This window comes from Rhipicephalus microplus, chromosome X (assembly GCF_043290135.1).
Source record: "Rhipicephalus microplus isolate Deutch F79 chromosome X, USDA_Rmic, whole genome shotgun sequence".
NCBI classification, from domain to species: Eukaryota; Metazoa; Arthropoda; class Arachnida; order Ixodida; family Ixodidae; genus Rhipicephalus; species Rhipicephalus microplus.
The window spans coordinates 236,171,747-236,186,183 of record NC_134710.1 but is presented as its reverse complement, the minus strand read 5'-3'; the positions used below and the strand labels follow the sequence as shown (position 1 = coordinate 236,186,183).

The 14,437-nt window shown below is 44.1% G+C and overlaps 1 protein-coding gene across 4 annotated transcripts in view; it reads left to right on the top strand.

Annotated features, from left to right (window-relative positions):
* The window catches only part of LOC119187751 (protein bicaudal C), a 125,261-nt gene extending 111,047 nt beyond the window's left edge, over positions 1–14,214 (top strand). For 2 of the 4 annotated variants that reach the window (XM_037435824.2, XM_037435826.2), the window contains 4 exons: positions 3,838–3,967; positions 5,683–5,822; positions 6,454–6,550; positions 12,975–14,214. In XM_037435824.2, the coding sequence (XP_037291721.1) occupies positions 3,838–3,967; positions 5,683–5,822; positions 6,454–6,550; positions 12,975–13,090 (483 nt within the window). In that variant the 3' untranslated portion in view covers positions 13,091–14,214. Of the gene's footprint in view, positions 1–3,837; positions 3,968–5,682; positions 5,823–6,453; positions 6,559–12,974 lie in introns of all 4 variants that reach the window. The other 2 variants (XM_037435825.2, XM_075878834.1) reach the window with 2 other exon arrangements.
* The last annotated feature ends 223 nt before the right edge of the window (positions 14,215–14,437 follow it).

The following is a 14,437-nucleotide window of genomic DNA, read 5'->3' as shown; positions in this document are numbered from 1 at the left end:
TTTATAAGAGTGCCACTCTAAAATGACTCATTTTAATGCCTTTCATATATATAGGTATGTATGGGACATGGCGTGAACTGCAAAAATCTTCTGATTGTCCATATAAATTCTATTACTATAGTAATACAGAGCAGAATATACGCAACGAATATGTGCTATTTGCTCTAAGTTGTGGGGACAGGTTCACCTCAGACTTATTTTTCAAGCACAGTCAGGAAAGGAAATGATGCTCGCTCCACACTGCAATGCCACAAGTACTCTATGGTCGGGTTCATAGACTCTGACACTGTGTAGAAAAGCCACCACAGGCAGTTGTCAACACAGGTTTACTAACCCGAAACGTGGCACCGTGCAACAGTTGTATGCAAAGTACGACAGGACTGATTAAGTACATGCTATCAGCTAATTAAAGGAAGGGTACACAGGGTATTCGAATGAGAATTATTCGAACTGAGGCCCCAAGTAACAACTCGTTGCAGGCCTGTGGACATCTGCCATGGTGAAAGAGCACCTCGTGGAAAAGAGCTCGAGTGAAGAGAATTCCCATGTGCTGCTTGGGGGGCCAAAATGGGCATGTCTGATTATATTTGCTAGCACATTGATTTGATGTCAGCAGAGGGAAGCACAGCTCGCGTATTGAGTCTGGTGCATTTACTGTGCCTACAGTGATGCTGCTGGGTGGCTGTCAAATCATTGGATGCATCATTCAAATGTTGCAGGTTTGGATAAAAATGTTTCCACTATTAGGGACCACTTTACCTTATTCAGATTTACATCACAATTACTACCAACAGCATCCCCTATAGGTACTTTTCTTGGCTTTGTCCACTAGTTTCAATTAATGGTGTGTCGAATGAATATAAATGAGTCCTTAAAATTTTCCTCTATCATTCATACATCAATGGCTCTGGAAAGCAGCCAGAAGTGCTCTGTTTGAAAAAAAGTACAGCTTGCATTAACTGGCACAAGGCTGGGTCAAAGCAGAGGTGGTGGGCACTTGGACGGTCCTGGCTGTGCTAGGCTTTTACCCCCTCATCTTTCCCACTCCTTGATACACCATACTATACATGGCTATGCTTGCCTTTTTTTTTTTTGTATTCCCATTTTTCTTTGTTCTTTTCTCTCTAAAGTTTCTAGCTCTCCTTTTCTTCCTCTCTCCCCTTTTTATTTCTCTATCTGTGCTTGTTCTCCCTTCCTTTCTTTTTCTTGTCATCCTTGCATCTTTCCTCACACTCACTTCCCTGATGCAAGGCTCTGCTAGCACTCTGCAATCCAGGCGTGCTAGCAGAGTGGTCATGTTTCTTACGACTTACGCCTTTGCATCGTGGGTGTGCTGGTTGATCTCTCTCCAAGGAGGTTTAAATAAATCTTGCTGGAGTGGAGGCCGCCAACATATACCAATAGAACGCAGTCCCCGGCCATCTTGCCATAGGCAAGATACGGGATCCGTAGCGCCTGCCACATCTCTCCGCTGTGGTTTTTAACGGTTATGGCGGCCTTTAAGGGGCAAGTTGTTAAGAATAAGAACGGCCGGTAAGAATACAGTCTACTTTACTAAGTTTCTTTTGGAGGTTTTCCTTGTAAGCATGCACATTGATGGAGGGTACGTGTAATGCCTGTTCAAAAAAAAAAGCACACTCGAGAGAGGAGAGCGAACTTTCTCTGCCCTCATTTTCCGGTTTATTTTATTCTTCATGTGACTGAATCTTATGCATATATAGAATTCGATGACTTTCTTTACGTGGAATATAAATGTAAATTTGTCTGATGCTCTGTACACTCGCATGTTCGAGAAGGAAGGCTTTCATTGAAAGTCGTTTCTTTTCTCAAGACCATGGTCTGCTTAAAATTCAGCTTGCAGTCGAGATTTCAATAGGTTCTATCGTTTTTAGTACTATTTCATTTTTCTCTGCTCCTGCCAATGAACCAATTAACCAATAGCTTAGGATGCCACTCAAGTTTTTTGAAGTCATCGAGAATATGAACACGCAGAGTATCGTCGCGAATTCAGATACAGTATAGTCTCTGGGCATCATTGGGCTAGCTTTTTCGAGACAATGACTCTGCTGTGAATCCATCCTTTCCTTTCATGAAACTGTATGCCATTCTCCTATAGTGTTCTCTGCTGACATATGCCCTGCCGCGGTGGTCTAGTGGCTAAGGTACTCGGCTGCTGACCTGCAGGTCGCGGGTTTGAATCCCGGCTGCGGCGGGTGCATTTTCGATGGAGGCGGAAATGTTGTAGGCCCGTGTGCTCAGATTTGGGTGCACGTTAAAGAACCCCAGGTGGTCGAAATTTCCGGAGCCCTCCACTACGGCGTCTCTCATAATCATATGGTGGTTTTGGGACGTTAAACCCCACATATCAATCAAATCTCTGCTGACATGTGCTCGATATTAAACTTCTATTCTCCATCAGCATATGAGTACGCATTAATACTGCACTTCTAGTGTACAAACGCCCGCAACTCAGATGGATACAGGCCTTTCTGGCATTTTTGCGCTTTATGGAGGATTTACTGTATGTAAGAGGGAAGACTGCATGCAGTGAATACCCTCCTTCCTTATTGTAGCTTGAGGATAAACCCCGCTCTATTGGTCGTGTCTGCAATTTCTCTGCGATAGCATTTTGTTTCGTAGCTGTTTTATCTCCCCTGAGGAAGCACGGCGCATTTTTTTTAATTTTGTATTAGCTGCTCGGGTAGGCGACACAACTGTCAAATCTTTAACAAGCCGTTCAAGTTGAATACATGTATCGGTAGGAGTACCCTGAGCCTCGGTTATGGTCGCTTTTTTTGCAGCTGGAACTAGCATTGCACTGTTCACACCTACTGCGTGGTTTTACTCTCTGCTCCACGAATAACAAAATAAAAGGCACGAACTTAAAAAGAAATGGGTCCCTGGGTTTTGCCCAAACAGTTTAATAGACTCGTAGTAGTGTTACCCTTTTAACATAAGGAATCAATCATAAAATGTAGGGAGTCTTTTATTTAATCCAATGAATAGTTGACAGTGCATCCTTTTCCTATTTGTGCACAGATCTACTGGTATCAACAAGCAGAAGGAGCTATCACTACGCTATCACTGGGTTTAGCAGGCGTTTTATAAATGCATCAAGCCCAGCCGGACAACTTGCAGGGTTGCAACGCAGTCCATTTGAAACAATTTGGCCAGAACTGCCTCTAACATCGCAGTCTTTTGGCTTTGATCTTCCCATCGTCTTAAGAAAACAAATGTTCAACAGCATGCCCAGACTTCAAATATTTTGGTTCTTAAGAAACCTGTCTGGAAAAAAGAATGGCCATGGGATGTGAAGGCAGGTTGTGAGCTGTCAGCATATGTTTCGGCGTACCGAGAAGTTTTCGTCAAGCTCTAAATTTACTACTCACAACTAAAGCTTTATCCCAAAGCACCTTCTCACTTGATTTCAGTAAGCAATGAATGATGTGTCAATAACAATATCAAGACGCCACAACTCCAGAGAACATCTTGAAGGTTTGGGTGGCCGCAGTGGCTAGTGTTGCGAAAGGCACGCTTTCTGCCTATGATAAGACGTTGCTTCACCTGAAGCGTGCCTCCTCCACTCCAGCAAATTTTACTTTAACAACCTTGTCTCTCTCTGTCCTAATTTTCTAACCCATCAGTTATAGCATCCCACGCCGGTCCAATCGGTGCATATGTTCTACGAGTGATACAGAAAAGGACGAAGAGTGTGTGTGTGTAGTTCATGATGGTGAGTTTCTTTTGTCTAAGATACACAGCCATCCTCGAACATGAGAGCTCTGCTGTAAAATAATTGAGCTCATAATGGTAGCAAGATGCCACTGTCATGTGCAGGTATGTTCATCTATTGACCAGGCCTCTCCAAGTAAAGTCTGGAGCAATCCTGCTGATGCCTGCCTTGGTGCTGCTGGTGGGTCCATAATGAATGACTCGGATGACACTCAGCACTGTGGCACCAACTTTGGTAGGTCTGCATGTGATAATCACCATTATGCCTCCATGATGAATGTATTTTTACCATATTAGTATAGACTTGAAAAATACTCGCAAGTGACATAAAACAAACCTGTCTGTAGTGAGTGGAGAGGGGGAATAATTAGTTGAGGTGATTTTGCTTTCGGTTATTGAATACTGCTAATCCATAGAGCTATTTATCCCATAGCAGTTTCATACAGTTGCATCAGTTTAGGAGACTAAGGTATTCCATGCAAAAAACATTTAAAAAATGCAGCAGCTGTTTGCATTCCTATCACCCTGCAAGCTTTCGGTACCCTTTTCTCTTTCTTGAGGCCAACTTCTTGAGATGAGTGCCTAGACTGAGTGGCAGTTCAGTGGCCGCTTTGGATAAATCGGTGGGCACACTTTTACTCGGGAAAATCTACTCCATTACTTCCCGTACAAAATCCAGATTCACTATTGCTGCAGTGGTTATCTTCTACTATGGCATGCCTCGTATCATGTTCTGGCATGTAAAATATAAGTAATTATATGCCAGCCAGCTGTACACCTTGCTTTCTTGGTGGGGGCAGTGCCTAAGTTTCTTGCTGTAATCTTACCGCTGCATGGGTCATTCCACACCAACTGTCCCAACCAGGGCGTTTGCCAAAAATCTATTTCTGTCAAATAGTTTGAGAAAATTGCACACATATAGTCATTAGTTCTAAAGTATTCTTCCTAGATATTCTGAGCAGCGAAAATTTTTGTGCCCGTTACCACCATTTAAAGTTTACGAAATGGTGAACCAGGTGCAAAAAAAATTCTCTATAAATTAACCATTTCATGCATTCTTTCAATACTTGCTTTTTTTGTTTTTAGAGCAACATGCTCATACTATAAGACAATTCCTCATGATAGCTTCAAAATTTTTCTTCTTTAGAACATACAAAAAACTGAGCAAATTGATGTTTTTGAGAATTTGTGCATAATACACGACCATCAATAAAATTCATAAATTACTTGTCAAGCTATCTATAAAGTTTACTATATATACAAATATTTTCGTTTTGGCGGTGTGTGGTGCATAGACTCTAAAATAAAATCCTGAACTTGGCTAAAACGCCACTTCGGTTTAACTCAAGACGTCTGTACACCCTAAGGTGGCCCAAGAAAAAAAGCCAAGAGAAAAGCGCATAGGATTGAGAATTATCGCAACTTGTCCACAGGAAGTTCGAAAATTTTTTCTCCTCTAAAAAAAACTGTTAAAGTTTAGTCCCATCGTGCTATTGTTTTGCTATGGGGGCAATACAAGCCAACTGAATTTGCTGCATAAAAAGAGTGGTAGTGCACTTGCAACACATTGCTCTAAGTCCTTCTTGTTAGTAATCTGCTTTGTATAATATATACGGAGGTGATAATAAACAGAGGTAAAGATATAACAATGTAAATGAATTGTTACTATGCTCCCAGTAATCAATCGTGCTAGATTTAGTATTGCATGTGGCTATGAGAATCAATTAGTGTCAAAAAAACATTGTTAGTAAGTGTATTCATCTGTGATGCAATGTTTTGTATATTTAAGTTAAGCTATTAGATACTTAAATGTGAAAAGTGTTACAATTACAGTACTAATTTAGTGACAGTGCTTGCACATGGCACTGTTATCGTTCTTTGTTGAATTAACTCTGTGTGCTGAATTGCTTTCGAAATCTAATTTTGCACTAAAATAACTATTCCTTTCAGAGGCAGGATTCAGTGCAAGCAACTTCTTTGAGTGTGTTGGTGCTCACAGCCAGGCACAGGAGAAGCAAATTATAGATATTCCTCACTTGTTCAGCCAACTGGGTTTGGGCAGATATGTGGATGTGTTCCAGCAGCATGAGGTTGGTACATTTTTTCCTTCATTTTCTGCTTGTTACATTTAATCGGGTGGTCATCATTAGTTGCCAACTTTCTTTAGCCGGTGTCACCCGGTGCACTGTTAATTGCTATTGAACCCCATCGGTGGTACCAACTTTCTAAAAAATTATTGACTCGATTTCGTAGCTTGTGTTTAAGAGCCACTTGCAATGAACATATTCGATTAAGATCAGGCCCAATCATCATGAAGTGACGATGTGACACTATTACACTAATAGTGTCACAACAGCTTTGCAAATGCACAGGGAAGTTCAGTTGCACCGCTGACATGCTCACCTTCTGCTTTCTATATGCAGTAGGGGCAAGAAAGTGTGTATTGCATTGGCAGACTGCATCTTTGGGCCTTGCGTTGTTCCCAGTCTCTCTCACTATGGAATGTATCATGTTCATATGTTTTTAGAGCATGGAACTGCAGATTTTTATTTTAACAGTAGATATTGGTGGCGCATCTCATTCGGTGTCTAGCTTTATTTTTTAAATGGTTCAATTCTGAGAAGTCCCTAAAAGTCACAAAGCTTAAAGAAAATTGTTTTCCTCATGCACGAAGCTTTCAACCTGCAACTAGGTTGTAACAGTGCCATCAATTTACTGCAGATTGACCTCCAGACGTTCCTGCACATGACTGACTCTGATCTTCAGCAGCTATGCATTCCCTATGGTGCCCGCAAGAAGATGCTATTGGCAATGTCAGGTGCGAATGTTAGTGTGGATTTTAAGCTACATTATTTCCTTGTATGAATTGCATGCAGTGAGCATGCAGACTCCGAGCATCAGACTCGGTGACACTATACTAAGTGAGGAGAGTCATTAATATTGCACAGTTTGTGCATAGAATGACTTGAAAGGCTCATAGCATTTTCTGTGGAAATGAAGTCGCACAGCAGTTCTGAGAACTAAAACAAAATTAATCAGTTCGAAAAACAACCAGCCATGAGCAAACTTTATTTCTTGCATGTAAAATCCATTATCTATCTTTGTCTTGTATGTGCTTGAATTCTTATACATTTTTAGTTGACTTATGTTGGCTTCCTGATTTGCGCATCTGGCAGTTTCTTTATTTTGTCTTTTTTCTTGTGTGTTATAAATGTTGTACCCACCCCCTCTGTAATGCCCTACGGGCCCTGAGGGTATTCTAATAAATAAATAAATAAAATAAAAGGTACAAGAAAGGCTTGATGTGCAAATAACCACATGATACCATGAATGAAGATGCTTCCTAGGTTAGTGGTTTGCCTTGAACCCAGACCATTTTACACCTATAAGGTGCAAACTTCTCTTTCTGATAATCTCTCAAGATTTGCGCTAGTGCATGCTCTCTCCTAGGCACATTAGACATCGTGATGTCGCTGCATATGGATCTAGTTATCAGCGTATTTTTAAAGGGGCCCTGCAACACTTTTTGAGCCTGGTCAGAAAACGCTGCCGATCAGTAGTCGCGGCTCTCAAGAACACGAGAGCCAAATGTTGTAGTGCTGCATGCGGTCTGGAATTCACAAATTCTCAGCTTGCTAAAAATACATTTCTTTTCTCTTGACAAATGACGCTATGAGCTCAAAAATCGCTCGTCGCAGCCATTGTATCGGTCATTTGTGCATGACGCGCTCGGTCGTTACTAGAACCACCATGGGAAGCCGTGACCTCAGACTCCGTGACACTATACAGAGTGAGGAGAGTTGTGCATTAAATTGCACCAATAGGTCTGGCACACTACGCGAGATCAGTATAAATAGTATCTGCGGGATCTGGCTCCTCGTATTGGAGATCATTGCATGAGTGATCAAGAAAACATTCCCTCTGATATGCAAATGCTGAGCTGTACTGGTTGTCTCAATCTAAGATTGTCCAGATGCCCGTCTTTTTTCTTCATGGTATCTCTACCGATGAAGACACTTTGGATGAAACCAGAGCTGCAGTAAATGAGTGACAGTGGTAAAAAGTTTGGGCTGGGAATACTGTGTAGCTCCAGAGATTGGTAATGGCAAACCAAAAAAGCCAGAGGACATCGCGAAGTTCACTGACATCTCATCTTTGACTCAACTGAGAGTCTACTATATTTAGACTTTTCAGACTAACAGAACCTGAAGGGACCGGAAAATATGTGTACGTGTATGTGTGTATGATACGTGTAGGATGCGTGTATGGAACTGTCGCTCTGACACAAGCACTGAAATGACACCCAAAAGGTGGAAGACAACGTGCTTGTTATGGGTTGGACTCTCGAGCTTCCGTCATTGGCCTGCATGACTGTTTGCTCTGTACAGCGTTGGCAAGACCCACTGTCGATGAATAAATCTTCCTTGTAACATCTTTTTGGTCGAAGGTGTAGGGTCTCAACACAACCTGGCTCTGGAACTCCTCAGTGGACGCCACCTTTGTCCAGTTGCGATGCCTGAAACAGGCACTCAGGCCTTGGTTCCTGCCGGCTCCATCACCTGCAATTCCCTTCCATCTTCTCGACCCTGGCACGTTTTTCGGTACGGACAGTACAGACGTCAAAGAATGGCTCTCATTATTCGAGCACGTCAGCAAGCACTACAGGTGGGACGAGACTCTTATGCTGGCAAATATTCCTTTCTACCTATCGTGTACAGCACGCGCTTGATATGAGACACATGAAGAATTAACTAGCTGGGATGTGTGCAAGCAGAAGCTTCACGACTTGTTCGGACGGTCAGTTGCACGTCAGGTGGCAGCTACTCGCATCGAGTGTTCAATCATCAACGTAGTCGTACGTCGCTTACATCCAGGACGTACTGGCACTGTGCCAGAAGACCGACCAAGACGTAAGGAAGGCGGACAAGATCACCTACGTGTTAAAAGGCATTGCCAACAATGCTTTCAACATACTTGTGTAAGAACTCCACCACTGTCGACTCCATCATATCCGAACGCCGATTATTTGAACAAACCAAAAGCAGGCGAATAACCCACCACTTCATGAGACTTCCGAACACAGCTGAGACTTTGTCCTGCGAGGATTCTGCAATGCCCTGTCCGCTTGCACCTCCTGCCAATATCGCAAGAATTGTTCGCCAGGAGCTGGAGGCCATGGCACTCGTTTCCTATCGGCCCCCTGCGCAAGACAACTGGGCAACAGTCTTGCTTATTCAAGCCGTCGTACGTCGGAAGTTTGCCAACCTGGGCGTCGAGGTTCCCCAGCCCGGCAGGCACGTGCCGCAGCCTCTGAGCACTCCCGTCCACAACGCTGACCACCACTCGGCTCCACTTGTCGCTGCGGCAGTTTCGGCTCCTCTGTTTCCACCACGCTACCGAAATCTATCAGTGGCGCACGCAAGATGACCAACCCATCTGCTTCTCTTGCTCTCATGTTGGGCACATCTCCAGCCATTGCCGCAACAGATGGTATTCCCGGCCAAGCTTTCCTAATGTCGACCGCCATCTGGACTGTGGACACTATTTGCAGCCCACTTTTTCGGATCACCATCTTCAGGAGCCTTCACCTCGCCGTTCATCTCTACGCTCCGAACCGTCCTACGCTGACGTCGCCGCCCAAAGAAACTGGCCTAGCCGCTCGCCGCCACCTCAGGGTCAGCTGTAACGCTCGCCTCAACGCCGCCTCTGTCCATCACCGGCTTATTCTGGTCATCCCCCTGGAAACTGACGAGTGCAGCTCTTGGAGGTGGCACTGCGCTGACGATTCGGAACGAAAACCCTCAACCGGCTACAAATTCAAGACTCAATTTACTTCGAGTGTTTCTTCATGGCCTCACCGTTACTACTCTAATTGACACTGGTGCCCAAGTATCTGTTACGAGTTCTACACTTCGATCTCGCCTGAAAAAGGTTCTCACACCTGCTATGCATTCTACTGTTCTAGTGGCCAACGCAAGTCGAACATCGGTGCTTGGCATGTGCAATGCCCCCATTACTGTTGCCGGCCACCACACTTCTGTTCTCTTAGCAGTCCTTGATGCTTGCCCACCTGACGTCATTCTTGGTATTTATTTCTTAACCGCCCACTCCGCCCTCATCGATTGTTCTACCGGTATCTTACAGCTCGAGTTGTTTATGTGCACCAATTTCACACCTCCAAGTCTCGCTCGGCTACGATCCGTGGAGTCTCTACGGCTACCGCCCCAGGCTGCTATGTACATTCCTATGTTGCCCTTTCCATCCGTTCCTGATGGCGACTATCTGGTGGCTCCCCTCATCGATTTGACGCTTACGCACCACACCGCACTACCACGTACCATTGTGGTTGTTGCTAACACGACGCTACTACCTGTTCTGAACTTCTCTACGTCGACCCAAGTTCTTCCTCCAGGCATCAATTTAGCCGAACTTTCCACCCTGGATGAACATTCGATTTCTTCTTTCACCCCTGACACTAAGACTGTGACGAAACCTGTCATCACCCCGCAATATAAGGCGTTTCTTGATAAAATGATATCCAGCGACCTCTTACCTTCCCAAGTTGCAGCGCTTCGGGATGTTCATTTTCTTACCTGGATATCTTTGACATCAAAGACAGTCCCCTGGGCCGCACAAGCGTGGCTATCCCATCGCATCGACACCGGTGACGCCAGTCCACTCCACCAACGCCCCTTACCGCGTGTCTCATGCCGAGCGTCAAGGTATTAAAAGAGAGGTCGAGAAAATGCTCAGCAATGACGTCATTGAGCATTCGAGTTCATGGGCATCCCCCATTGTCTTAGTATCAACAGCTGGCACTTTTGTGTCTACTATCGCCACCTGAATCGGATTACCAAGAACGTTTATCCTCTGTCCCAAATTGATGATGCACTTGACTGCCGCCACAGTGCCGAGTAGTTTTCGTCCCTTGACCACAGCATTTATTACATTTGACGGCCTTTACCAATTTAAGGTCATGCCTTTTCGGTTGTGCAATGCTCCAGCTACTTTTGAACGTATGATCTCTTCTCCGCAGTTTAAAATGGTCGACCTGCCTTTGCTATCTGGACGATGTAATAGTTTTCTCGTTTTCCTATGAAAGCCACCTGCCTCGTATCTCGGGAATTCTTCACCTTCTTCGTTGCGCTGGCCTCCCACTCAATTCGTCGAAATGTGCATTTGGACGCTGGCAAATCAAACAACTCGGCCACCTTGTTGACGCCACTGGTGTGCAAACCGACCCTGACAAAGTCCGTGCAGTCCGAGAATTCCCGGTTCCACATTCTACACAAGAAGTTCGCAGTTTTATTGGGCTCTGCTCATACTTCCGTCGCTTTGTCATCAACTTCACGGATATTGCTAGGCCCCTCACGGATATCCTCAAAAAGAATGTGGCCTTTTTTTGGGGTGAGGACCAAAAACATTCCTTCGCATCCCTGATTGCCACCCTCACAACCACCTGTGTTGGCTCATTTTGATCCAGCCACTTCAACAGAGCTTTGGATCGATGCAAGTGCCCATAGCATTGGTGCTGTACTTGCTCAGATACAGAATGGCACCAATCGTGTGGCACCAGCCTACGCTAGTTGCCTTCTGTTGCAAGCTGAAAAAAATTATTCTATCACTGGGCAGGAATGTTTAGCCCTCGTTTGGGTCATTGCAAACAGATATCCATATAAGTATGGACATTTATTCGCAGTCATCATGAACCATCATGTGCTTTGCTGGCTGTCAACACTTATGCATCCTACGGGAAGACTCGGCCAATGGGCACTACGATCACAGGAGTACATTCTCGGTTGTGTACAAATCTGGAAAGTTGCACAGCGATGTTGACTGTTTATCCCGACAGCCTCTTGATCCATATAACTCCACAGATTTGGAATCCGATGCCTACGTTTTAGCCATCACTGACTTTGTGCACGTGGCAGGCGAACAGTGCCGAGATCCATCGCTGTTCTCCATCACCGATTGCCTTCAAACGCACCATACTGACCCTTCACTTGGCAGATTCCTGCTCCAAGACATTTTGTACCGCCGCAACTTACACCCCGACGGCGCAAAACTTTTACTCGTTGTACCACATCACCTCCGCAAGGATGTTCTGCAACAATTTAATGACATCCCAACTTCAGGACAGGTGTCTCCAGAACCTACGACCTTGTTCGACGACGGGTATTCTGGGAGGGCCTTAATTGCTCCGTTCACCGTCGCGTTGCATCTTGTGATCTCTGCCAGCACCGAAAGAAGCCTATGACTCCCCCTGCCGGTCTCCTTCAGCCTACTGAAGTTCCAGTCGAGCCATTTTATCAAGTGGGATTGAACTTGCTAGGCCCCTTTCTCACTTCAACAACTGGAAATGGATTGCAGTGGCCACAGATTATGCCACTCGGTATGCAATCGCTTGTTTGCAACGTCAGTCGCGCAGCTAGTTGGTAGCAGACTTCCTGCTCTACGACATCATTCTCCAGCATGGCGCTCCGTCTCACCTGCTCGCCAAACGTGGTCTCTACTTTCTATCTCGTGTGATTGATGATCTACTTCGATCTTCTGCTACTCGTCACAACTTCACCACATCTTGCCACCCTCGGACTCGCAGCCTTACGAAACGCCTCAACCACACATTGACAGACATGCTTTCTATGTATGTATCTAGCGACCACACTGATTGGGACATAGCGCTGCCATTCGTCACCTTTGCCTACAATTCGTCGCGTCATGAAACGGCCGGCTACTCGCCATTTTATCTGCGCCCCGCCGCGGTGGTCTAGTGGCTAAGGTACTCGGCTGCTGACCCGCAGGGCGCGGGTTTAAATCCCGGCTGCGGCGGCTGCATTTCCGATGGAGGCTGAACTGTTGTAGGCCCATGTGCTCAGATTTGGGTGCATGTTAAAGAACCCCAGGTGGTCTAAATTTCCGGAGCCCTCCACTACGGAGTCTTTCATAATTATATAGTGGTTTTGGGACGTTAAACCCCACATATCAATCAATCAATCAATTTTTGTTGCTTCACTTAGTGAACTACTTTTGGTATTCTAGTGTAAAGTATTAACTTGCATTGTTCTACCAGTGGACTACTGTTAAATTTTTGTGAAATCATTGTACAGGCACACTTTCTTCAGTATTAGTGTCTGCAACTGTGTTTCCATATTCCAAACACAGTTTCTTTGCTTCTGTGAAGTTCTTATTAGCACCTATTTTTGGTGACAGCTATCTTGAAAGGCTATCTGTTTGCTTTGCAGATATCAACTCTCGAGCATTGACTGCAATCACTAGAACTTTTCAAGCAGCCCCTGGTGCCGAGCTTCAATCTCCAAATCAGTCTCCATCACGGAGTTTAGTCAATGCCTGCTGGTGATCCACTGTTGTGCTGCCAGCCATTGTGTGCTAGAAATCCTGAGAGGACCTGAGTCTTTGCTGTCTTTCCTACATCTTGCTTTAAACATTTGTTTGTACTTATTACTTGAAACCCTAGCAGCATTTCTTTTATGCTGTCATGGTTACAGACGCACCTGTCAGCACTTGCTGTTCAGACTTGTAGACCTGAGGGGCCTTCTTTCTTTTTTTGTGATAAAATTTACACACTCCCACACAAATGCATAAAGTGGTGCTAGATGTTTTTCTGCGTTGGTTTTTTTTTTTGTATGTACATGCATGTTAAGTTCCTACAGGGCAATTGAGACTGCCGTTAGTTCTGATAGCTCAATTTTTAAGAGATAAACTACTTTTCTTATTGCGGCATTTCTAATAAGTGTTCTTACCCTATACAGCGTAACTTTAATGATATTGACAAGATTCACATAGCAGCTGCACTGAATTTGAAACTGCCTGAATACACTGCTTTTACCTCGCCTAAGTCTCGAGGTCTGTGCTGTTTTTTCCATGTCCAGTGAGCCCCCGTATTTTTCTTGCTAAACTGACAATTAACTCCAGACTGAAGTTATGATTTGTTTAACGAAGTTTTTTATTTGCTCTTGCTATCCTGCACTGAGTGGCCCTTGCTATTCCTCCTTGTCCTCTAGTCTCTTCAGAATATGTTAAATTATGCAAATTTTGACCAATCGTAGATTACTGCTTAGCACAAATGACTTGAATAGTGCCCTCTTGTAACCACAGTGGTTACACTTTTATGAGTTCTCCACGCACAATTTTTAGAGCAAACGTACTTGACCAATGAAGTTTTACGTGAGGAAGCATCTATCATCAGCACTTTTGCTCTGCAGGTTTGTAATGCGAGATGCTCATTTTTTTGTGAAACCCAAGGGTTCAGGTTTTCCGCCCAGCTAATTATGACAAGTCAGCAGTTGCTAATATAACGTTGTTTGCAGGTAATCTTACTGTTGTACTCTTGTTGATGTTCTTGTATTTCTGTTAACATTTCCAGAACAAGTTGACACATTTATAGGTTTTATGAGATTGCCAAGGTATCTAGTCAATTTTTTTCTGTAAGTTGAGCATCTAAAATAAAGTTTTTTACAAGAATTTTCTGTCTGTTTGTATTGAATATCAATATTAAAAATGAAGTAACTAAAGAATCTCAAAAGCAGGACATTTCTTACTTTATTGTAGCATCAAGTATGTATATAATTGGGGTGAATGCAGGTTTTAGAAATACTAAATTAATTAGTTTTCAAAGCCTCGAACTCTTATGAAATTCAAAAAATGTCAGGATTATATGAGCTTTCTGTGGTGAATATGTGAACAG